The sequence below is a fragment of the Thamnophis elegans genome, chromosome 3 (assembly GCF_009769535.1).
Source record: "Thamnophis elegans isolate rThaEle1 chromosome 3, rThaEle1.pri, whole genome shotgun sequence".
NCBI classification, from domain to species: domain Eukaryota; kingdom Metazoa; phylum Chordata; class Lepidosauria; order Squamata; family Colubridae; genus Thamnophis; species Thamnophis elegans.
Window position 1 is genome coordinate 121,719,024 of NC_045543.1, and position 26,122 is coordinate 121,745,145.

The 26,122-nt window shown below is 35.9% G+C and overlaps 1 protein-coding gene across 1 annotated transcript in view; it reads right to left on the reverse strand.

The window, feature by feature from the left end:
• MAP3K1 (mitogen-activated protein kinase kinase kinase 1) overlaps window positions 1–26,122 on the reverse strand; it is a 77,110-nt gene that overhangs the window by 25,723 nt on the left and 25,265 nt on the right. Inside the window, exons 2-9 of the mRNA XM_032213160.1 lie at window positions 16,725–16,881; window positions 15,630–15,836; window positions 14,863–15,063; window positions 14,335–14,451; window positions 13,071–13,219; window positions 4,990–5,111; window positions 4,040–4,121; window positions 3,472–3,649 (exon numbers count right to left, since the gene is read on the reverse strand). Coding sequence (XP_032069051.1) covers window positions 3,472–3,649; window positions 4,040–4,121; window positions 4,990–5,111; window positions 13,071–13,219; window positions 14,335–14,451; window positions 14,863–15,063; window positions 15,630–15,836; window positions 16,725–16,881 — 1,213 coding nt within the window. The remainder of the gene's footprint in view (window positions 1–3,471; window positions 3,650–4,039; window positions 4,122–4,989; window positions 5,112–13,070; window positions 13,220–14,334; window positions 14,452–14,862; window positions 15,064–15,629; window positions 15,837–16,724; window positions 16,882–26,122) is intronic.

The following is a 26,122-nucleotide window of genomic DNA, read 5'->3' on the forward strand; positions in this document are numbered from 1 at the left end:
AAAAATCAACATTACAAGGAGATCCTGATTGCAATTACATATATACAGGTACATACACATGTATATTTGAAATAAGCCACTGGAATTCTATATAAATAAAAAGTACTAAGAAATTTAATTCATGAAAAACACTCTGAAGTAGACTAAATAGACTGAAGTTAGAATGCAAATATCTTCATTTTCGTTCTCCCCGGATGGGCTATTAATTAATACGGCTATTGCAGTTGTCTACCATTCAAAACTATGTTTGGACTCTAGTCTGCCAGAATTCACTACTATCAAGCAATTTGAAGTATTTTATAGTAACAAAAGATCTGGTCACAGTAGCACATCAACTAAATTACAGGTCTCCAAAGTCCTTAACTATACTTCACCATGATTAGACATGACTAATAATAAAATAAAAATAAAATGAGAAGGCAAGAACCAAACAAATAAGCAAATAATTTTTTTTAAAAAATTGGCAGCTGAAAGAAAACAATGTAAGATGTAACTCTTGGTAATGTAAGATAGAAGGCTCTACTGCAATAGCTATTCATATCACATCTAGATGGAGGACATCCAGACAAAGCTTCAGCAGAAGGCTTTAGGAGAAATTACTTATGACTGGTCACTTAACAACCACTCACATTTATGACAATCATGGAACGGGTGCCTTACGACCCAGCAGTTGTAAATAGTTGCCCTGCCCCGTGGTCATGTAACTGCATGTCGGGGTTTGGCAACTGATCACTTTTTCACAGTCACAACATTCCATGGTCATATGACTGCAATATGTGACTTTTTTGGCAGTTTCTAACAAAAACTGTGGACTTTGCAACCAGAGGGGAAAACACGCTGGATGTTGTTTATACAAATATCCCGGGTGCATACCGCGTGAAGCCCCACCCCCACCTTGGCTACTCAGATCAGACCACATCTCTGTTATGCTAATTCCAGCATATAGACCACTCATCAGGGGTTCAAGACCAGTTCGGAAGCAGGTGAGGACCTGGCTAGAAGGAGCCATCTCTGCTCTTCAGGACTGCTTTGAATGCACTGACTGGGACATGTTCAGGGAGTCTGCAACCATCGGTGACTCTATTGACTTGGAGGAGTACACATCGTCAATGACCGGCTACATCAGCAAGTGCATTGATGATGTCACAGTCTCCAAGAAAATTATCTCACACTCCAACAAGAAGTCATGGATAACTGGAGAGGTGCGTGCTCTACTAAAAACCCGAGATTCTGCATTCAGGGCAGGTGATAAAACAGCCCTAAGAACAGTGAGAGCTAATCTGTCCCGGGAGATCAGAGAAGCTAAGCGTGCACATGCCCAGAGCATCCACCAATACTTCACGAACAGCGGCAAAACACGGCGTATGTGGCAGGGCATCCAAGCCATCACTAACTACAGAACATCATACCTGCTGTGAGAGTGATGGCTCACTTCCAGATGTGTTAAGCACAGAACGTTACAGCGAGGAAGACCACATCTCCTTCCAACGACCAGATACTTTGTCTCTCCACTACTGATGTGAGGAAAGCTCTAAGCAGAGTCAACCCACGGAAAGCTGAGGGACCAGACAACATTCCTGGCAGAGTGCTCAGAGGATGTGCAGACTAACTGACAAATGTTTTCACTGACATCTTCAACATCTCTCTGAGTACCACTGTTATCCCAAAGTGCTTCAAGACAACGACCATCATCCCTGTGCCGAAGAAACCATCAGTGTCCTGCCTCAATGACTACCGTCCCGTTGCACTTACTCCCATCATCATGAAGTGCTTCGAGAGGCTTGTCATGAGGCACATAACATTGGATCCACTGCAGTTTGCATACCGCTTGAATTGCTCCACCGACGACGCCATCTCCACTACACTCCATCTAGCCCTCACTCACCTAGAAAACAAAGACTCATACGTACAAATGCTGTTCATAGACTTTAGTTCAGCATTCAGCACCATTATTCCTCAACACCTGATGAGGAAGCTGACCCTGTTGGGCCTGAGCACCTCCCTCTGTAACTGGATCCTGGACTTTTTGACTGGAAGATCTCAGACAGTCCAGATCGCGAATAACACTTCTAACACCATCATACTGAGCACTGGAGCCCCTCAGGGCTGTGTGCTCAGTCCTCTGCTGTTCACCCTGCTGACACATGACTGTGTAGCAATGCACAGTTCGAATCACATCATAAAGTTCGCTGATGACACGACTGTGGTGGGTCTTATCAGCAGGAACGATGAGACAGCATACAGAGAGGAGGTGGAGAAGTTAACGAACTGGTGTAAAGCCAACAACCTGTCTCTGAATGTAGACAAAACAAAAGAGATGGTTGTTGACTTCAGGAGGACACAACATGACCACTCCCTGCTGAAGATCAATGACTCTGTGGAGATCGTAGAGAGCACTAAATTCCTTGGTGTTCACCTGGCGGACAATTTCACCTGGTCCCTCAACACCGGTTCCATAACAAGGGAGGCCCAGAAGCATCTTTACTTTCTTAGGAAACTGAGGAAAGCACAGCTTCCACCATACATCCTCACAACCTTCTACAGAGGGACCATCAAGAGCATCCTGAGCAGCTGCATCACCACCTGGTTTGGGAAATGCACTGTTTTGGATCACAAGACCCTACAGCGAATAGTGAGACGGCAGAGAAGATCATTGGGGTTGTTCTTCCCTCTGTCATGGACATATATACTACACGTTGCATTTGTAAAGTCAGAAACAATGTGGCTGACCACACATACCCTTCACATACGCTCTTTACTCTCCTGCCATCTGGAAAAAGGTACAGAATCATTCGGGCCTGCACAAACAGACTGTGTAACAGTTTCTTTCCACAAGTCATCAGACTCCTCAACGCAATGAAACTAGAATCATAAATACTTGTGTATTTAGCTTGGGTATATTTTTTTTTCCTTGTGTCTCTCTTAAGTTCTTAGATTTAGAGCTATATGTAGTTCTGTGTCCTGCTTTTATTTTTTATCTATGCTATCTGACGTAGCACCTTGGTCCTGAGGAAATGTTGTTTCGTTTCACTGTGTACTCTTATTGTATATTGTTGAAATGACAATAAAACTTGACTTGACTTGAAAAAATGCCATTTGAATCAATGTGTTCACTTAATGCCCACTGTGTTCCCTTAACAAGTTTGCAGCGGAAATGTTAAGAAAAGCACTTCCAATCACATGGCTGCCTCAACTTATGACTTACAATTTACACCTGGGTTTTCAATTGTAGTAAGTCAAGAACTATTTGTAACTATCTTAACATTTTCCATGGGCATTTGCTGTGTATTCATTTTGTAACAATCTGGAAAATCAAGCTCTCTGGGGGAAAACGACTAACATGTACTCGGGTATTCACAAAACAAAAAGCATATAGTCAGCAACATACATATTTGTGCAGATTGAAATAAAGTGTTAAGTTGTAGGTGACAAAATAAAAATAGTTTAAGTAGGTTTAGAAATTTAACATACCTGAATCCATGGCTCAGCTAGGTCCTTATAGGCAGAAGGAATTTGCTGGACCCCATAATGAGTAAGGTTAAAATTGCTTTCTTGATTCCTCCTTGGTGAACCAGTTACAGGTTGCTGAGTTTGTTGCTGGACCACACAAACAATCGAAGGAGAATCAACAGGGCTTGGCAATTCATGACTAAACAAATAATATACAAAAAATAATGAGTAGATATTTTCAAACTTTTAGGAAAATCAAGGATTTAACGTGATCTGCATTTTAATCAATTTGTCACAATTCAATTTCCCCAAATAATGGGCAAATAAAACCATGGTTATCTTCAAGGTTTAATTCAGCTCAAATATGAACGTGTATCTTGTTGTTAAAAAGTATATTCAGGTAAAGCAATATTTTATTGTAGCTTGTAAAAACATACCAGCTGATTTGGAATTGTGATGGAAACGCCTTATACACAGACATTTATAATAAACCAACCTGAACTGAAAATAAACTGATGAGGCTTTTAAAATGTTTAGATATTTAACTCTCCTCATAAACACAACAAATTCAAATAGAATAAATCCTCACCTATAGAAATCATGTGTTCTCCACTTAGATCTACAAAGGGGGCATATAAGAGGCTCCTTGTTTCTTCTACATTCCTCTGCCCCTAAAATTGCATCAAAGTCCCACAAAGAAAAATAGATGGATTCTCGAGTTAGTAGCGTAAGGACATTTTAGAAGAGAAGTTATTTGTAAATGTGCAAAGAACTTATACTGTACAACAAACAGACACAGGGAAAGCTAATTATATACTTAATCATATGTCTAAAGAATAATATGCAGCAAAGGCACATGCAATAATTGTGGGCACTAATAGCACCAGTTCTTTACAAAAAAGTTCAACATGGGAAGGTATGTTTAACAGTTCTATAGGCACTACCTAGGTTTTGTACCTGCCCACTTAGCAGTAATAGCAATAGCAGTAGACTTATATACCGCTTCATAGGCCTTTCAGGCCTCTCTAAGCGGTTTACAGAGAGTCAGCATATTGCCCCCAACAATCTGGGTCCTCATTTTACCCACCTCGGAAGGATGGAAGGCTGAGTCAACCCTGAGCCGGTGAGATTTGAACCGCTGAACTGCTGATCTAGCAGTAGCCTGCAGTGCTGCATTTAACCACTGCGCCACCTTGGCTCACTCATTATTTATCACTTAAATAATGATCTCTTTTGTTATTTAAAAAAGATAAATAAAAACCTCCACTATGTTTTATATAATTCTACTCTCCCTTGTATTTTAAAAGTGTAATGCCTGTTTTCTTACATTTTTGTAAATATGTTTATTTCATTCAAATGGATTCCTTCTCTAAGACACTAGCTTGTATGAAAAGAATCCCATTAATATTCAAGCAATTACAATACCACTTATGACTGCAATTACTTTTGTCTCTCCACTCCTGGCAAGGACCTCCTTTGCTATTATTCTTTAAATCCATTCTTATGATTCAAGTGCATATAATAATATCAGTGACGTACATATTGACATGCAATGATGGTGAAGTTTATTTCTGCAGCCTTCTTCACAGACAGTTAAGCTTTCCTCATCCAACATGCCTAGCAAACAAATGGGGCACATCTGTTCTTCTTCATCCTTGATACTATTAAAAAAATACATACAAATAAATATTTAAAAATCACATTTAGCAGATCACATTTATTTATTTTTCTTCCAGGTCCAAAACTACCACTTCCTACAATATTTCAATACAAAATATTTTATCATACTGTAAATGGACAAGTATCAATCTTTTGGTGCAATTTTTTAATTACTCTGTATCGCCTTGCTATGGATGTTTTCATCAACACACCTATTAGACATTCTCATACATTTTTTTCCAGTGGAATTATAGGATCTATGAAGTGCACATTTTGGTGCTTAGCAGCAGGTTTGCACTTGCTGCTTTCCATAATCATATGAACATAATTTGTAATAGATTTTGCTGTTTTTCCAGCTGAAAGCAGCAAAAATATGCTGGGTTGTGACTTGCTTTATGATTGTGATAAAAATAGCTCAAAATCGAATCAGATTAATGATTGCTCCAACTTATGAGCAAAATTCTGGGCCCAATTGTTGTCATCTATCAAGGACTACCTATATTCTATAGGATGTAGGCCAAATTATTTTTAGCATATATAACTGTTTTGGATATGTCTGTGTGAATTACATCTTTATAGATTTTAGTTCATTAAACAGACTTTCCACATTAACTTACTCTAGGAGCCACAATTCCAGAATGAATATGAATACTCTATATAGCGGACCTCGCACTTGCAGGAATACACTAGGAGGAGGAGGAGGAGGAGGACGAGGAGGAGGAGGAGGAGGAGGAGGAGGAGGAAGAAGGAGAAGGAGAAGGAGAAGAAGACGACGACAACTGCACTAAAGACATCTTCAAAATACCCATGTTAAGTGTCAAGTTCATTTTATTTACTTAAACATTTAAACCACTCAACAGCCAAAGCCATCTGGGAAGTATACAATAAAAAGAAAAGAAACAAATGCATTTAAAAGAACTTAAGAGCTGCCTATTATGTAATAGTAAAATATTAAAAACTCCCAAGTTTAAAATTAGAAGCCTATTAAAGGCTGGGAGAGAATTAATTTAAACCTTGGTTACTACAAACAAATAGAACATTTTCAAATGTTCAGTTGACTGAGTTTCATGTTTAATGAATAATAATAAATAGTCAGACTGAAATTTAAAGGTATTGGCGCATCAGGCAAAATTTCATAGTATCTGCTCTGCCGCAAATAGAAAAAAAAGTTTCTCGGTCTTCATTTTCTTATTTGACCGAAAAGGGGAACTAGAAAAAGGTTCTCCTTATTAGTTCAAGTAATATTTGAAAAATCAGGATTTTAACTCATCAATGTTTGTGCGAGCTGCATCTGGCTCTTGCTACAAACACTCCTAATTGCTATGACCAACTCTCAAAAACTCTTCTGCAAATGATGAGCAGGTGACCGCAGGTCATTGCAACTCTCGTAAATACATGCTGGTTGCCAAGCACCCAAGTTGGGGAGCCAGTGTCAACATAAGTGCAAGGATAGGCCATAAGTCACTTTTTCAGCATGGATAGAACTTTGAACAGTTGCTAAATGAATGGTCTCAATTCAAGGACTACCTGTACTAGTTTATTTTTAAAAGCCAAGATATTCTTAAAAACCCTAATACATTTAAAGAGCCTCTAATCATGCACCCAAACAGATCCTTGTATATACTAGATCTTTAAGAAAACAACCCTGTGATTACAGAAGCAGGCCTCTACTTAGAAATGTCAAAATAAAAATAAATAGAAATAGAATATTGCCCAAAACTTAGTAACAAACAAAAATTAGTCCAAACTTCATACCTAGGTCTCAATCTATTAAGCAACAAAACAAATTGCCTCCAACAAGCTGGGTCCTCATTTTACCAAACTTGGAAGGATGGAAGGCTGAGTCAACTTTGAGCTGGTCAGGATCAAACTGCTATCAGTTGGCAGAATTAGCCTGCAATACTACATTCTAACCACTGCACCGTCATTAAAAATCTGGGACTCAAGGCTTCCGGGGAGTGGCCTGTCGCCGGTCGGCAGCTTAACAGAGCTGCCCCCAGAATTCAGGATCGTTATCTACTCAATATCAAGAAGATAACTCTTTTTTCAGACAAGAAAAAAGCAGTGAGGAATCTCAGCTGGTAAGAATCTTCTTTGAAGTTCACAGTTTGTTTTTTTGTGAGCTGTGGACGGAGGGGGAGGATCAACCCAAAGCTGAGTCATTCAACTCCGACCTGAACTTCGCAGCTGTTATTCACAGCACTAGACAGGACCCCCTCCCCCTCAGGACAATCTTTAGAAAAGAGACTATTAAAAATCAATACGAGCAAAGACCAACTTGTGAACTTTAAAACCTTTCTCTATCTGAAATACCAGCTTCAATGTTATAAAAACCTCTTTTGTTTAATTGTCTTCAAAATGGCGTTTACAGCTTCTGCATTTGTTATCTCCGGCTTCCTGCTACAGAATTAAAGAAATAATCTCTTATAATTTAATTAGAGCTACTCCCTTAAAGCTTTCAAGACTCTTTGTTGATTCAGAGACATTCCAAACATTCCAAACGGACTTTCTCTTTTGAAGAGTCCTACAATACTAAGCTTCAAATTGGTGGACAGGACCTGATTGTTTTGAAAGAAATACCGCCTCAGATGCTAAGAGCCAGAAGAGATTATGCTTTTCTGGTGGAAGAGCTCAGAAAGCGTCAGATACAGTACAGATGGGATGCCCCATTCGGTATTATAGTTACAATGGACAAACAAAGATATCGTCTCAGCTCTGTATGGAAAGCTCGTGATTTCTATCATAAGATTCTGAAGATGGGATACCCTGAACCTTCGGGATATGGTGAAAAACCACGAGACGAACAAGATAAACAGCAAACCACACAACCATTAGATAAAATGTATCATCTCCCTCTTCCGGAAGGGCAAGGAGTCAAGGAAAAAAGATCCAACCGTAAGACCACCAGACAAACGGATAAACAAGCTACTACGCAACAATCTCAACAATCATTGGCCACTGACCAAGGAGCTACTGCAACAAGCTCAGAAGCTGTGGGAGGAGCCAAACCAAAGGTGAGACAGGCCTTGCGGGAGGCTCTAAAAAAGCTTCAGGCAACCAAAAATGACAACTAAGATTTTGACATGGAATGTTAACGGACTGAACTCTCCACAGAAAAGAAAGAAAATATTTCATTATCTTAAACAGTTTAAGAATGACATAATTTGCTTGCAAGAAACTCATATCAAATCAACCGATCAAAAATATTTGTTTAACCCCAAACTGGGCCAACATTTTGCGACCTCAGCCATGGAAAAGAAAAATGGCATAGTAGTATATTTAAGAAAAGACATTAAAGCTGAGTTAATTGAAGCAGATCCCTTTGGAAGATATATTGCATTAGATTTAATCTTAGAAGGGAAAAAGACGTTACTTTTGGGAATTTATGCTCCTAATCAACAACAAGATGGATTTTATAGAAATCTCCATGCTAAATTAGTACAGTGGGACTTTGAGTCTTGTATATTATTGGGTGACTGGAATGGCGTGATCGACACCAAAAGAGATAAGAAGACAGCTCGCCCGAACACCAAATTTCGAGCTAAGTTACCCAAACCCTTTTTTGACATGCTGGACGACTTTGAATTGCGAGACGCTTGGCGCGAGAGGCATGCAGAAGAATATGACTTTACCTTTTTTTCCAATAGACATCAATCTCTTTCAAGGATTGATTTTATACTAATTACAAATGATTTACTTTGTAGGGTGAAGAAGACAAAGATTATGGCGAGAGTTCTTTCAGACCATAATCCAGTCTGGATGGAATTGGGAAGGGTAGCCCAGGCAAGAAGGTCCTGGAGGTTGAATGAAAACTTATTTAGATATGAAAAGTATGTTAATGATTGTAAAAAATTGCTATCGGAATATTTTGTTTTCAATATGAACAAGGGTACATCTTTGGAATATGTATGGGATGCAAGCAAAGCGTATATGAGAGGAGTATTAATGAATATAAATAAAATACATAGACACAAACAAGGGCAAAAACGAAAAGAATTGGAAGAGGAAATTAAAGGGAAAGAGTCAGAATTAACATTGAATCCAGGAGATACAAAGATTAGGGAAACAATTGCTATATTAAAATCTCAGTTTGATATGCTGATCTCTGACCAGGTAGCTACTAGTTTATTATATGCTAAACATAATACTTTCTGCAATGCAAATAAACCTGGTAGGTGGTTGGCTTATCAGATTAGAAAAAAAAGGAAAGCTCGAAATGTATCCAAATTGTGTTACAGAGGGAAGGAAGTGTTTCAACAGGAAGAGATTCAAAAGGTATTTCGGGAATTTTTTACAGAGTTGTATAAAGGGGATAAAATTAAGGACGGAGATATAGACAAATACCTAGATAAAGAGAAAATCCCCCTAGTCAGAGAAGAACATAGGCATAAGCTGAATCAACCTATAACCTCTGGGGAAATTTTGCAGGCAATTAAACAATTAAAGTTAGGGAAAGCACCAGGCACAGATGGTTTAACAGCTGTTTATTATAAATATCTACAGTTAGAAATGGTAGAACCCCTCAGAGAACTATTCAATAAAATTCAATCGGGAGGGAAAGTGCCTCCTTCGTGGAAGACTGCGTTCATATCGTTGATACCCAAAGAAGATCAAGACCTTACCCAACCAAAAATTACAGACCTATTTCATTACTCAATGTAGATTATAAAAATTTTACTAAAATATTAGCAAATAGGCTAATGGGGGTAATTCAGCAACTGATACATACCGATCAAACTGGTTTTATACAGGGCAGACAGATGAAGGATAACGTTAGATTAATTATCAACGCTTTAGAATACCTGGGAAAGAACAATCAAATCCCGGCCGCATTCATATTTTTGGATGCGGAGAAAGCCTTTGATCGAGTTAATTGGCAATTCCTGCTGAAGACATTGCAAAAAATGCAGATAGGAGATGGCTTTTTACGGTCAATTGGTGCAATATATCAGCAGCAAACAGCCCAGATCATTGTCAATGGAAGTCTGACAGACTCCTTTCAAATTGAAAAAGGTACAAGACAGGGCTGTCCTCTGTCCCCATTATTGTTTATTATAACTTTGGAAATACTGTTGAATAAGATACGGGGCCTGGGCGGTCTAAAAGGGATCAAAATTAGACAGCAAGAATATAGAGTTCGTGCATTTGCGGATGATCTGGTTATAATATTGGAACAACCGCAGGAAACTAGTAGGGTATTATTGAATACGATCAATCAATATGGTCAAGTCTCGGGATTTAAAATAAATCTAGGAAAAACCAAAATAATAGCTATAAATATGACTATCAAACAGAAGGAAGAACTGGGGGCGATGCTAAGATGTGAGGTAGTTAAAAAAGTTAAATATCTTGGAGTTAATATTTTAATCTCAAATGGGAAATTATACAAGTATAATTATGAATCACTTTGGCATAGTACACAGTTGGAGTTGAAAAGGTGGGAAAAACTGCATTTGTCCTTGCTGGGTAGAATAGCGGCAGTAAAAATGAACATTTTACCAAAATTTTTATTTCTTTTTCAAATGTTACCAATACTTAAAAGAGATGCGAATCTTTTAGAATGGCAGAAGGGTATCAACAAATTTGTGTGGGCAGGAAAGAAGCCGAGGGTAAAGATGAAAATAATGCAAGATGCACGTGAAAGAGGAGGATTGAAATTACCTAACTTAAAATTATACTATGACGCAGTGGCACTATCTGTAATTAGTGATTGGATTCATCTAACTAATGACAGAATTTTGAATATCGAGGGATATGACTTGTTATATGGTTGGCATGCTTACCTGTTATTTAACAAAAAAAACGGATAAGAAATTTAAAAATCACATCTTAAGAAATGCTTTATTGCGGGTTTGGAAAAAATATCAACATAAATTAAATGATAAAGTGCCCATGTGGGCAATTCCTAGACATGCAATTGAAAATATGAATGTAGAACAAAAACACGATAGAACCACCTATAGACAACTTCTTATCTCAGAAAGAGGGGTGATGGAACTAAAATCTTTAGAGGTACTTAAAGAAGAGAAGGTAGTTCAAACGTGGTTTCAGTATGGTCAACTACAGGCTAGGTGGAAAACAGATCAAAAAATTGGCTTTGTAAAAGTTGAGGATAATTTGTTTAAACAAATAAGAGATCAAAGCTCAATGCATATAAAGAGGATATATAATGTATTAGTACAGATGGATTCTGAAACGGAACTGATTAAGGATTGTATGATAAAATGGGCTCAGAATATCGAGGAACCAATAATGCTTGAAACATGGGAAAGAATCTGGGTAAGAAATGTGAAATTTACACAAGCACAAAACTTGAGAGAAAATTTTTATAAGATGTTTTATAGATGGCACCTAGATCCTAAAAAGCTTGCCTCTATGTATCCAAATGTTCAACCTAAATGTTGGAGATGTGGTTCTTGTGATGCTACATATTTTCATATATGGTGGACATGTCGTAATGTCAAGGCATTTTGGATAAAAATATGGTGGATCCTGCAAAACATCTTTAAAAGAAGGATAAAATTTACCCCCCAGTTGTTTTTACTGGGTATATGTATTGATTTTACAGCAGCAGAGACTAATTTGGTTTTGTATTTAATAACGGCAGCAAGACTCCTGGTGGCGCAGTATTGGAAGAAGAAAGATCTACCTACAATACAAGAATGGACTTTGAAAGTTATGAACTTAGCCGAAATGGCCAAAATCTCAGCATATCTCAAAGAACATTCAAACGAGAGATATAAGCGAGACTGGAAAAAATGGATTGATTACATAAAAAGTAAATATGGGACTAAGAAACTCCAGATAGCTTATGCTTAGTATCAGTAATAATTTAAATTGTTTAAAATTTGGGTAACAGTAAGAAGCTGAGTTCAATGTAGAGATATTTTAGACTGTGATTGTTCAAAAGTTATACCACGTATGGTCTTTGGGAAGTCGGGGGGAGGGAAGGGAGGTGGGGATTTAGGGGGAGGGGGGAGGGGGGAAATAAATTCCATGATTGTATTTGTATACTGTGGCTTTTCAATGTTAGTGCGAAAATAGAACAAACCGAATATACTGGAAGGTAATAAATACCGAAGGAAAGAGTCGAGTGAAAGAAGAAGGAGGGTGGAGAGGGTGAGAGAGAGGAGGAGGAGAAGGGAGGGAGGGAATGGAGAGGGAGTGATAGGGTTAAGGTTAGAAAGAAGGGGAGGGGAAGTAGGCGTAGAGGGGTGTGTGAGAAGGAAGAATGAAAGTTGGAGGGGGTTGAAAGAGGGTGTATGGCAGGCCAAGGTGGTATACTGGGTTTGTATTGTAGAGGGCATTTTCTATATAAGTGAGGGCCGTGTTTATTATTCAATGTTATATGCCCTGATTAAGCACAGTGAATATGTGATTGTATAGAATGAAAACATAATAAAATATATAAAGAAAAAAAAATCTGGGACTCACTACTCCTGTGGAATTGAAGTTTCCATGATGTTCAGACCAATTTTATTTGCAAAGTTATGGGTACTGCAGTGTCCCTATGGGCATGTGATTGTGATATCTTATGCTCTCTGCCAGCTTCCCAAAAATAAAGTCAGTGGGGAAGCCAGCAGGAGGTAGTCCCGCTCCCATTTCTTTTTTGCCCACTTGTGTGACAGCAATATAGTTCAGGAAAATTTAGTGTTCATTCACTTCACACTATACCAGTGGTTCTCAACCTTTCCAATGCCACGACCCTTTAATACAGTTCCTCATGTTGTGGTGACCCCCAACCATAAAATTGGTGTCTCGGTTCCTAAGACCATTGAAAATATGTGTTTTCCAATGGTCTTAGGCGACCCATGTGAAAGGGTCCCAAAGGGGTCCCAACCCACAGGTTGAGAACCACTGCACTATACCCTCAAAGGATGACCCAATGAGTCACAGGGTTGTCTATAAAAATGGAGACTATTTTGAACAACAGTACTGATTTCTTAATAATAATTACTAACCTATTTTCTGAACTAGATGTAGATGTACTAGAAGATGACAGTGTATGAGAGTTTGACATCCGTGAGACAAACTTCTGAATGGTGTTACGAGATGGCGCTTTGATCCTTGAACTACGCCTACTGTGGTATTTCTGGAACAAACTCTCAACCTAACATTGGAAGAAAACATTTATAGGCAGGATTAGAATATGAACTACTCAAAGTTGAGGTCTCTTAAATAAATATATAATTGCAACCAGACTATAAGGTAAAATTATATCAATTTATTTAACACATATATAAAATAACAGCATACTATAAATACCAACTATGGTAAGGATGAATTCTGTAAATGGTATCTTTTGTAATTAGACACATATATGTACACATTCTCTCTCTTTTATTTATGGGAATGTAAATATAGATGCTAAATGTTGCCAAATTCTATTTTAGATATGAGAATTAAATGTTCAATGCTCATAATTTTCAATTTGACATAAACTCATGATGCTACCCCCTGAAGAACAAGAGAAGTAATACCACTTAAGTTAGATAAACTATATTAATAAAATAATACATGAATAGGGCCAAACTTTTTACCATTGTTTAAAAGCTACATGACATCATCCTCTGCCCTGATCTTTCTCATGGTTAATGGATATATTACAGCAATAATCAGCCAAGACTAAGGATAACTAAGATAACTTTTCCAAATTTAAATATCTATATAATTAAAGAGAAAAAACAGTCAATAGTCAGTATCAATGACTATATATATAGGGAGAAAGAACATGGTCTTTTAGCTAACCCTGTTAATTCCACTTACTAAAATGGAGAAATAATAATGGAGAATTTATTCAGGGAACTTCATCCATTTATTTGATATTAGAATAACACTTGTTATTAACTGATTTTAGAAATAAGACGATCAATTTTCCGTAATTTTGAAACTGTAGAAATTCTGTATGGTATTAAGTATTTAAGTATTTAAAAAATTTATAGGCCGCCCAATCCCGAAGGACTCCGGGCGGTTTACAGAAATACATTTTTTTTAAAATGAAGAATTAAAAATAGAGAAAAAAGACAGATTAAAACAGATTAAAAGATCACTTCATGCACTCAATCTAAGCGGGGCTGGACCTCATTCATGAGGTCAACAGCCCCAGGCCTGCCGGAATAGCCAGGTTTTGGTAGCCTTTCGGAAGGGCGTGAGAGTGGGAAGGATTTGGTAAATTTCAGAAGTCACAACTGTTTATTTTTGACAAAAGAAATAAGATGTAACTACCTCAAAGTTCTTTAAGGTTTTTCTCCACAGCATTGGATCTGAAGATTCAAGTTGAAACACTCTAAGCATAACAAACAGCAGATGAATGCAAAATGTTCCACGGCCACAGCTACATGTCTGTAAATGGAAATTTATTTATTGTGATTATCATGGCCATATTATATTGTTTTTGTAAACCCCCCCCCAAATCACTTGTTACAGATTTACGAGGATTATGTTTCTGCTTTCTTCAAAACAAGAAATAATTGATTAATGATGGCTTTATTCTTTCCAAGCTACTGCTGTTGCTGACATAATCAACATGGCATTCATATAGGTTTATATTTCACTGACACTTGTCAATACCTATGTTCTGATTTATACAAGTGAGAAATAAAATATGTCAAGCAACTTCTGGAAAGCAAGAAATGTTTCAGCATTTTCACATGTTCTCTTATACCTAAAGAGCGCATCTTAATTACATCTTCTCAAATAGTTCTCATTCTTAATAGTTATTGATTAAATAGTCAACGCTGTTTCAATTCATACCTGAGGACCAATGAACACTCTGTATTTATTATCTGGGCTGTCTCCCCCTATCAAGAAAGAATTGGGTCCTATCTGTTGCAAGAGATACAATCTAGCTCTCATGACTTTGTTGACACGACGATTTGTTTCCTCAGGACTATATGGTGAGAAGCCATCTGGAGACGGTGCTCTTCGTGGGGGTGTTATACGTCCACTCTGAAACTTAAACATTAATTTTATTTTCAGTAATTTTTTGTCTCTATTTTTCATTTTCCAATTCCTTGATCTTTCAAAAAATATTCAGCTATCTCCTTCCAAACTAATAGAATGCATACAATAATTAGATAATAAGAAATGGTAACAGTTCTTCCACTAAATACTATAAAAAATATTACTTCTACGCTTTTCTAAGCCAGCTGTAACATGCATTCCTCATACAAACCTCTACAATTGGCAACTTTAAGACTTGTGGACTCCAACTCCCAGAGTATCTCAGCTGCCTGAGGAATTCTGGGAGTTGAAGTCCACAAGTCTTAAAGTTGCCAAGGTTGGAGATCCTTGATTTAGATAATCCAATAATCAATGCAGTTTATAATCAATCAGAAATTAAAACAGCAAAAACAGGCAAAATATAATAAGGTAAAATGAGTTTACACTACATTAAACATAACTAAAACACCATTTAATATCCATCAAACCAAAGGCTTCCTAAGTCAAGATATCAGCTGATATGGAAGGAGATATATGAATTTGGTTTCATAAGCTTAAGCTATCCCATAATTACTTACAGGTACAGGAGACACCCTTTTCCTTCTAACACCAGGTGACTCAGATTTAACAGTCCTGCAGGAAGATGAGATGGGTCCACTCGGAGAAGGGCTCCGTCTCCCTTTCTGAGTAGGTGAAGTGGGATTTGTTTGTCCATCAGGAGGAGGTTCTGTTGCTGATTTGTTTGCTTCACAGCCATCTCCTTTCATTGGTATTGGTTTTACCACCTTGAAACAATAGAAAAAAAATGTCTGTTTTCCAAAAGAAAGCAAATATTCTTATTAAATCGTAAACAAATGGAGGAAGGGATTTCCACAAACTGTTTTTTTTAATGCTAATCAGCATCTATTTTTAGTTAGTTAAGTTTAATTTATGAGGATATCTACTTTATAAAAATCTAGTAATATAGTGATGTTATTTACAGTGAGTCCAGTTTTTTTCATACAGTATGCAGCATCTCACAATTATTATGGTTCTTCTCTCCAAGTTTAATAAATTATTATAATGTATTACATTCCAAGAAAACAGCACTGATTTCTTCAATATTTGGTAATGAAAACTACGCCCCCAAACTGTTTTGAGTTTTATATTTTGGAAAACATTGCCTCTCTCACTGTATCAATTTCCACAGGCACATTATATAACTGATATCAAATCTCACATTGTTTTAGTGTAAAAATAACAATGCAGGGTATAAATAAATAAATACAAATATAAAATATATCTTCCTTCTAGTTTTTGTAATCACAACTGTTTTCAACCAATGAAGCAGAAACTAAAAAGCTACCCATAGAGGGCAGTGTTGTGTCATTTTAAAGCAACAGAAGTTTAAGTTGGGTTTGACTTTGGTGAAGCTTTGCAGATCCATCCTTCCAGTGAAAACAGCAACATGAAAAAAAAAATGAAGCAAGAGGAATTTCATTACAATTCCTTATTGGTACTGTAAGGAATTGTGATGAAATTCCTCTTGCTTCATTTGCACAAATTCTTGTACATAATTTGCTTTCTTGTCTTACATTACCTTATAGTTTGGTACTGTAAGGTAATGTAAGACAAGAAAACAAATTCTGTGATTTCAACAAGTCTACTTTTTAAGTGATTTCAGAGATACTTACCACAGGGCCTCTCCTACTTCTTCTTTCCAGCCATTCATGCTTCCAAGCGGGCATACATGTGGTCTTGAGTTTTTCCCTGATCATTCGCTCCTCTGGGCGATCATCCATTTTCTGCAATCCCCTGAGGGTTTCTTTATTCTCCATGTCACGACTACAGCTGAAATGAAAAGCAAAAACTATATATGTGACTGTCAATAAACATACTGAAATGCTTCAGGTTTTAAATCAAATTATATTTTATTCCCTCAAAACCCCCAAACCATTAAACGTCTAGAACTAGGAGCAATACGTTAATCCTTCAACGTAAATAATTTGTGGTCCTTCTTCTTAGAATTATTAATTTGAATGAAAAGGCTCTTTGCCTTTAAAAATACATTTAAATAAATCCATACGTTATGCCATTTTACAACTGGTAATAAACGTTTAAAGAGCCTTTGACAGAACTGGAGATAAAGATATGCTCATCAAGTAAAGAGGTAGAATTATTCATAAGGTATATATTTTATGTTTCCAAAATAAAGTTTGCAACAGATTTTTAAAAATCAAAATCATAAATAATGGTGTATTATGGTTGGATGGGGATACATATCTTGTTCATAGTTCTGATGTGCCCACCCAGTGGACAAGGCAGTTCAGTGCAACCTGTCTGAAGGCCGTTGAATGCCATACCCCCAGACCATAAATAAATAAAATACAAAATATATCTTCCTTCTAGTTTTTGTAATCATAACTGTTGTCAACCAATGAAGCAGAAACTAAAAAGCTACCCATAGAGTGCAGTGTTGTGCCATTTTAAGCAAAGAAAGTTTTAAGTATCTCAGGACCAAGGAAAAGATAGCTATAAAGAAATTTGCACCATCAAGAAAAGAATAAAACAGATTCATGTGATCACTTGGCTGTCAGCATGTATTTACATCCGTTGCAGTGTCCCAAGGTCACATGACCATCATTTGCAACCCAGTCAGGGACTTCCAATAAACTCACTTAACCATTACACTGCATAGAGGCAGAAATCCTAACTGTGGTTGTAAATTGAGGGCTACCTGTATTATGTTTGTCTTGTATTTAATAGTGCAAGTAATAATTTCCCCTTATTATCATATTAAAATTCATAATGTTAGGGACTGGATCTGAGAAAGCAAGCTACACACCACTTAAGAGAATAAACACCAAACTCTCCAAAAATCAATCTCTGGCATGCCTTATTAATCCAGGAATGCAGAACCTCTCCAGGTCTTCAAAAACCCAGATACTGGGAAAGGAGAAAGTCTACCTTGTTTGGAATATTTTCCTAGTTACAATTGAACTGACATGCCTCTATTATTGGTTCAGCATCAACTAATAATGTATTTAAGCATTCTGAAATGTGATACTAGCTTGTGTTTCACTCACAGTTTTATACTTAAGTTGTTGTCATTTTTGCTTCTGGTTTGTTTTTATTGCAAAGTAGTATTATGCTTTCATAATAGTTTAGCTAAAACAATTACATCCATTTCTCTTTCTGTACCAAAATACACACTCCCCAAATAGCTCAAGAGACTTTTGCATATATTATTTACAGCAAAACCCAACTTACTTCCTGTCATGTGAGTGTGAAATCAATTTGTTCTTGCTTTAAAAAAAATAACTCTGGCTGCCTATCTATATGATCTCTAAAGTATGAACTAAGAAACAAGTTTTTAGCCAGGCCTCTATGTAGCAGATTACTACAAGAGGCACTGAGAAAAATGTTTATATACTGCATAAAGCCTTCCATGTAGGTATTGGTAATCTGATTCATATACCTACATAGCTGATAATCAACTTGATCAGGAAGGAATTGTACTTCCCCCAAAACGTGAAATTTACAGTTTTGAGATCTCAATACATGGATCACATAATGCAATAGCTTTAGTTATTCATGCCCTGATAACCTTCAGATTATACAACCTGCTGATTGAATAATTTACTTATTTGATGATTTTTCAGTGGCTGATCACAACAGATGGCTGTACAACTATGCAGGTAAGCATGCAACCTAGTTCCCTACAGTATCTCTCTTAGGGCCTAATTTTCCATTTACCAGACTATGCATAATTTCACAAGAAATTTCACAAGAAAACAGGAAACTCCAGTTTGCCTCTTGGAAAAAAACACCTATGGGACAACCATGACCTGGATGACAGAATCTCCATAGACATATTCACAAAATTCCACCTATGTCAGATCTATTGCAAAATTTAAATTTAAAGGTTGTCTCACTTAACATTTGACAACCAAAGTTATATCAGTCTCAAAAATAATTATTTATGATCCCTCCTCTAAGTTACAATCCTCGCGTACCCCATGCAGTCATGTGATCTTACTCCGGGTACTTGGCAACAAGTTTGCATTTACAATCATTGCAGCATCCCAATAACATAATAGCAATTTGTGATGCTTTCTTTTATTGGTTTATGACAAAAACACCAATCTGAAAGAATGGATTCGCTTAATGATCATGTGCTTTGTTAATGATCATATGATTTACATACCAACCATGTGATTTGCTTCATAAAAGTGGCCATAAAATGAAATTAAGTCCTCTACTTAACAACCCCAACAGATTACAACCAAAGTTTCATGTGCAGAATCAGATTTTAAGAATATCATCAGTTTTCCCTTATCAATCATGCCCATCAATTCATAGGCAGAAAATTAAACCAACAACTAAATATTAATATTTAAATGTTAAACAACTTAATATTGCAGATTTTTAATATTACATTTACAGAAATGTTAGGCTGTAAGACTACAAAAAAAAAACACCATTCAGGATTATGAGCCATCTTTACAATGTGATTATAATAGCAATGTTATGTTAGAGATTTTTCACACATGCCTGGAACTTCAAATTGTATTTCCCACAGGAATAATTCAGTTAACCTCTGTTAATATCATTATATTTCCAAATAATGTATTTGTCATGGAGGCATTACAGCTAACATGACATTCAGTGATTAAAAACAAAATCCTATTATAATCTGTGGCAATTTATGTGTGTGGAAATGACTATCACAAATAGTGCATAAAAATATCATATAATTAATACAATTGGTAAGTAGTAATAGTAATCGATTATTAAACACAATCAATCCTGATTGAAAATGATGGGATTCTTAACACCTCTAGAAAGAACCAATTTGGGAAGGACTTAAATGCAGCATCTAAACAAACTATTCCCAAAAGTGCTTGAGCAAACATTTTTTCAAAGAATAGCATCTTATGTTGAATGCAAGCCAAAGTAGGCAACTAGAGTACCTCTTGTACAATGCACAAGAGTCAAGTGGTAGCAGGAAAAATATCTATCAGATTTGCCCATTTTGCAGGCTGGATAGTTTTGTGGATCTTGGGCACTGAGTATTTTGAAATAGGGTAAAATGCACAGGGATGGCAATCTCAAAGGTGTTCCATGCAGTATTCAATCTGCAGCCAACTACGCACTCAGCAAAAAAAAAAAAAAAAGCATACTATTCCCTGCACAGTATTCACACAAATTCAGACAGACTGCTTCAGAGCGCTGAAATTCAGCCAAATGTAAATGTACATCTTGGTTGTTTTACATTTCAGTAGAGTCAAATTCAAAAGGGATTCATTGGGTTAGTAGTCAACATTGGTCCCCGTCTCCCAATCTTCTTTCTGGTTTCTTTCCTTTACTTCCCAATAGTTATGTGTCACTGTGATTTAGGCTTCCCTTGAATTTAAGTGCAGCATAACCATCTGCACCTGCCCTAATCTTCTTTCATTATCCTTTCCCTTGTATCTCCTTAAATGTCTATCCATCACCCTCACCAACTAGAGTGCTTGACTCTTCTCCAACCTTCCCACACCTACCTTTCTTTCACTTTCTTTTAAGTTATCACTCCTCCCTTTTTTCTCCTCTCCCCAAATGGGAAAATACCTGTGTGGCCAGAGTACAGAGATTCTGGGCCCATGTATGGATGGAAGATGTGACTAAATCTATGGATGGACCACCCAGAATTGTTTGTTCATGCAAGAAATAATCCATACATTTTGTGAATCTTTCTTTACAAGTCTGATACAGATTTCCCTGATTTAATTATCTCTAAAGCAAGCAAGTATATTTACAATAATTCTTAGATAGCATACCTGGATGCAGCTGAAACCATTTTTATTTTATTTATATTTTTATAATTCAATTCAAAAATTATAAATTTTTTGTATAAAAATGTATAAAAATTAACTTTGAGACAAAGACCCTTTGACATGTTCAAAGGCAAGGAAAGATAACTCCATATTCAACTGAAACCTAGCAATGATAATTATGCTGTCACTGTATTTTTTCCAATATTGTCTGTCTCTTCTTCCAGTAACAATGATCTCAGATGAAAATTTAACAAAGCTTGCAAAACTCCCATTGTCCACATTTTTTCTCTCTAAAGCAATAATATCAGGAAACCATTTCCCAAATTATGATATATTAAATTTTATACTTCCACTTCTACAAAGATGCAGTTTTCCCCTCTCTCAATTGCATAGCTGCAGAAGAAAAGATTACATGTTGCATCCTACAATATTAATCTGCCAGAGGAAATATTTCCCAGCTGCAGTTCATTCTATTCAGAAATATGTAGACATTCCTGGAGCATAATAACTCTGCACATATCACCGGCTGCCTGGAAAGTCTATATTCATAATATTGAATGCAGCTCTGCAATAGATAAAAAACCTCAATCTGCTAAAGCCACAAATAACATACACCTTATTTCCTATTAGCAGAAGTTCCTATACTTATATTTTAAGACCCACACTGCATGGATTCAATACTGAGATTTGCAGGAATAGATCATTGTGATTCCCCTAAACAGAACAATTGAGCATCCTCAGTGGCTACGCAGTATTTTATGACTATGGGGGGAAATTTCAGAAAACTAAATGAGAAAAGTAACAGGGTAGAAGTCTTTGTTTTTGTTTTTTCTAAACTAGTACTGAATAAATATTAATCAAAATTACTAATTACTATCAAACTTGAAGTATTGGGCCACAATGTAAATACAATGGTGATACGAACAATTAATATTATAATTGTTAGTACAACTTTTATTACAGAGGTTAAAACTGGTAGGAAGGCAATGTAGAATGGAGAACTACAAAGGCTAAACATGTATGATACAGAAGGCAGTATACCTATTTTTATATTGTTATGTTTGTCTTGTTTTTTTCTTTTTTGTTGCATTTTTTTCTGTTTTTAAAGGTAAAATGTTTAATAAAAACTTTTTTTGGGGGGGAAAAAAAGAGAAAAGTAACAGAGTAAAGTTGCTACATAGGAGGGAAGAAGCATTATTTATGTTAAGGAAAAGATGAACTCTCATTGTTTATGTATGTCATTTCCCAGTTCACTGTTAAAAACTATTTTTAAACATCCTGAGAAACAAAAATCAGACATTTTCATAGAAATAAATGGAGAAGTCTAAGATTTTAAAACAGACAAGAACAGAAGTTTCACAAACAATAAGAAATTTTTTGTTGCTGTCTTTTGCATGTTAGGGTTACATCTATCCTAACACGCAAAAGACAGCGACAAAATTTTTTGAATTGTTTGTGAAACATCTGAAAAAATAACCTGTTAATATAAATTACAAAGCAAATGAATTTAATTTTCAGTATTGCAATCTGGAGTAGACAGCAGTTCCATGATAGACTAATGATAGCCATAAAGTACATGCATGTCAAATACTAGTCAAAATCAGAATTATTAACATTGTAACAATATTAAATTCTTATGCTAGGTAGGAATCTAAACTAAAACTGAAGGCGCAAGCAGTTTGCAATCATTAATATATAGGTAGTCCTCATTTAGTGACCAGCAACTTAGTTAAGCAAAGCAGTTGCTAAATGAAACTTACAAGTGAAGTTAAGTGATCTTACTTCGGATTTTCTTTGCTTTACGGATTTCTGAAAGTTGTAAATGCAAAGATTGCTTGTAAAGTTACTTTTTCCTCACAATCTAAATGCATATGATCTCTTAATGAGGTAATTAGGCAAGAATCGCCTCTATATTGATTTTATTCTTGTGTTGCATTTTGCAGTGAGAGTAATGAAAATAGCTCAGTAAATACAGCTTCAGTTATGAAACTGAAGGTGGTTTCAGTTCCTAAATTAAAGCTTTATTTTGTTGGCACTGCGTTGTAACAAAAAATTCCCACTCCTTGCCCTAGGAATCATTTGTATTCAGAATGCTTACTGAAACCATTAACACATTGAAACCACTGCAATGTACAATTCAAGCTGCATTGAAGTCCTGACTGCAAAATAACATAGTTTGGCTCGTACCCTTAAATATTAAAATATTAGTATTTTTCCAGGTACCATTTTGAAACCCAGATTATCTAATATTCTTTCACTCTCGTGGAGGAGGTTCCTAGCAATATAAATTGTGCTACATGCTGCCTGGACTCTTGTTTTACTAGGCTTCTTTGGACAACTAGAGGTGGGTTGAGAAGTTGAATTCAGAAGATTAATGTTCTGGGGGAAATTGCCAGTTCATCGCTGAACCTTGAAATGAAACCAGATTCAAAGCAGAAAAATAGATGTATCTAGAAAGCTTACAGGATAAAATAAGATTTGAAGCCAACTTAAAATTAAATATGTGTAGTACATAATATATAAAGATAAAGATTACCCTCTATTGCTCTTTTCAACCTTCTTAAGTGAGGCCAACACCTCATCTGGTATCAGAAAATTCTAGAATTTGTGGACTATAGGAGGATCCTCAATAATATATCTAGAGAGGGTTTTAAAACAAGAACAATTGATGCATTCTGCACTGTGTACATTTTTGAGGTTTAAATTGGAAAGTAGGGAGTCGCTGAGAACCATGGAAAAGTATTCAGATATAAACTACATATCTGCTGGTGAAAACAGATTCTCAAGCATATCCAAAAAAATACCTCATAACTGCATTCTGTGGTTCTGTTTGTATTTTCCTGAATATCTTTCCTCAAATGTTTCTCTCCTTGTTCTGAATAGTGGACTTCTTATGAAAACCAGAAAAGATAGTCAATGTATCCACTATAATTATCTATAGTGACTAATAGGCGGCTTTCAGGGTGGAAGTGCAATGCTTTATGAGCCTTCAAAATGCTTTTTTTTTTCTTTTGAACAGAGGGCAAAAGACACAGCTGTGCAATAAATGTTATGTCTTGTGGAATTTCTAAGCAATTTATTAATCCCTATTCCTATTCCTATAAAATGCATCAATTTATTTTTAGTTTATTGGTTTAAATTTGCTAGCATATATTATTCAGCCATAAAGACTCTGTGGGCTGTGTGTGTGTGTGTGTGTGTGTGTGTGTGTGTGTGTGTGTGTGTGTGTGTGTGTGTGAGAGAGAGAGAGAGAGAGAGAGAGAGAGAGAGAGGGAGGGAGGGAGATGATTTATATTTGTGTTTAAAGAAACAATACAGATGAATTTAGTTTCTAATGTGTTCTAGAGAATAATATTTCTTTCTTATGTATATGCATTTTGCAGTGACTTGCTGAAGAAAAAACAAATGATCTGCATTCCCTGTTTGGCATGAAATCAAAATGCAGCACCCTTATGTTGCTTATTGTCATTTCTTGTACAACAAAATTTCTGCCCTGCACCTTCTTGCACACTGAAAAAACGCATTCCCCTGTAATTTTTGCATCCATTTCTACTCGTCTCCATAAAATAAGATAATATCATACTTCCAGACACATGCGCAGTGCCCTCACATGCTAGGCAAATCACACAGCCTATCACGTCTATGGTATATTTTAATGTTTCTTCAGTTACACAATCTTTGCTTTTAACCTTCAATTTGAGTGTTCTGACAAGCTTTATGACTTCCTTTTTCAACATCTTTTTTCTTCAACACTTAGCATTTATAGCAATTTCTTGTTTTCCTTTTCTTTAGTTTTTCTATTTTCTACTTTTATGATCATGAGTTTTAAGAGGAATACTATTTGTGGGTGAACTTTTTTATTACTTAGTTTGTTGTAGTAAAACTAGTAAGCTAATTGTTATGTTATCGAACTGATTCTGCAGTTAATACAGTAACAGCAGCATAAATAAGTATTGAGATATTTTTGTTAAAGTGGAAATCAATTGGTGGTAGAATTCCAAGTGTTATCTTCTTACATTTATTTGGAGTTGCACAATCTGTATTGGTTACATATATTGCAAAATTATGTCTCAAACATCTAAGCCTTTGTAGGCAATTTAGAAGGATATCATATTCAATGATATAAAATATCACTCAGGATCTAATAGGATTAGAAAAGTCACATTTCTTCCATCTGGTAGATGGAATCACAGGATCTCAGGCCTAACCAAAGGGATCAAGAGTAATTTGCTTTTTTTGTAATCATACCATCATCTTCAAAACCCTTTCTAGAAAGACATGTTTCAAGACCTAATGGAAATTGTCTAGCATTGATCAATCTTTCAGATGGGTCTATACTTTCATCTCCTTCAAGTCAGAACATACAAATCTGAACTCAACATCTGGCTTGACATTGTCTTGTTTTAAAAGTCTTTATGCTTCTCAGCATTAGAGAGGTGTTGATAGGCATTTTGGGATTAATTGTGAACTTACTTTATGTCAGCCTAAATTGATTTTAATCAATAAAAGCTGAATAAAGCTGACAAGGCTTTTTATATAAAGAAAACAAGACAACATTCTATTCAAATCAAATAAAAATCCCAACTTTGATATCTATTAGTCTTCTGTTTCTAAACTCACCATCTGGAGAAAGATCATGCAACAGATGGTCATTCTTATTTTAGATAACTCAGAAACTACTGATTTTCAGAAACCCTGTCCATCTAGAAGCTTGAGTCATTTATCTCCTTTTTTCTTTAGTTATTATGCATGAGATTTTGGTTACTTTGTTAGACTGTTAGAAAACATAACAATCATTGCCTACATACAACAATGATTTGCATAGACCATATTTAAACTAACAATGATTAGACAGTGGCTTCTTATTAACTGTCATTTCATTTGTCAACAATTGTTCAAAGACCATGCTTACTTCCCTAATTTAACTTTATAATTCTATGCATAGATTGTAAATTACAAAAATGAAATTTCAATTAAAAATTGAGTTAAGTTTAGTTTTCCATGGAGTTACTGTTCGAGATAAATCTAAGCCATAGCCTTTGATTTTATTAAAAATCAAAAATAAACAAAGAAGTGTCTAATGAAGCTGCTGCTAAAACAAGTGATAAATCAAATCTGAAGAAGCAATTATTTCCCCAAGCTAATTCCTGTCAGATTTAAGCCATATCCTGATTCAAGTTCTACCTAAGATATAAATATCTCCCTGAAAGGCAGTCTTCAATAATTAAAATATTATGTTCCTGTAACAGCCATATAATGCCAATTCTAAAAGG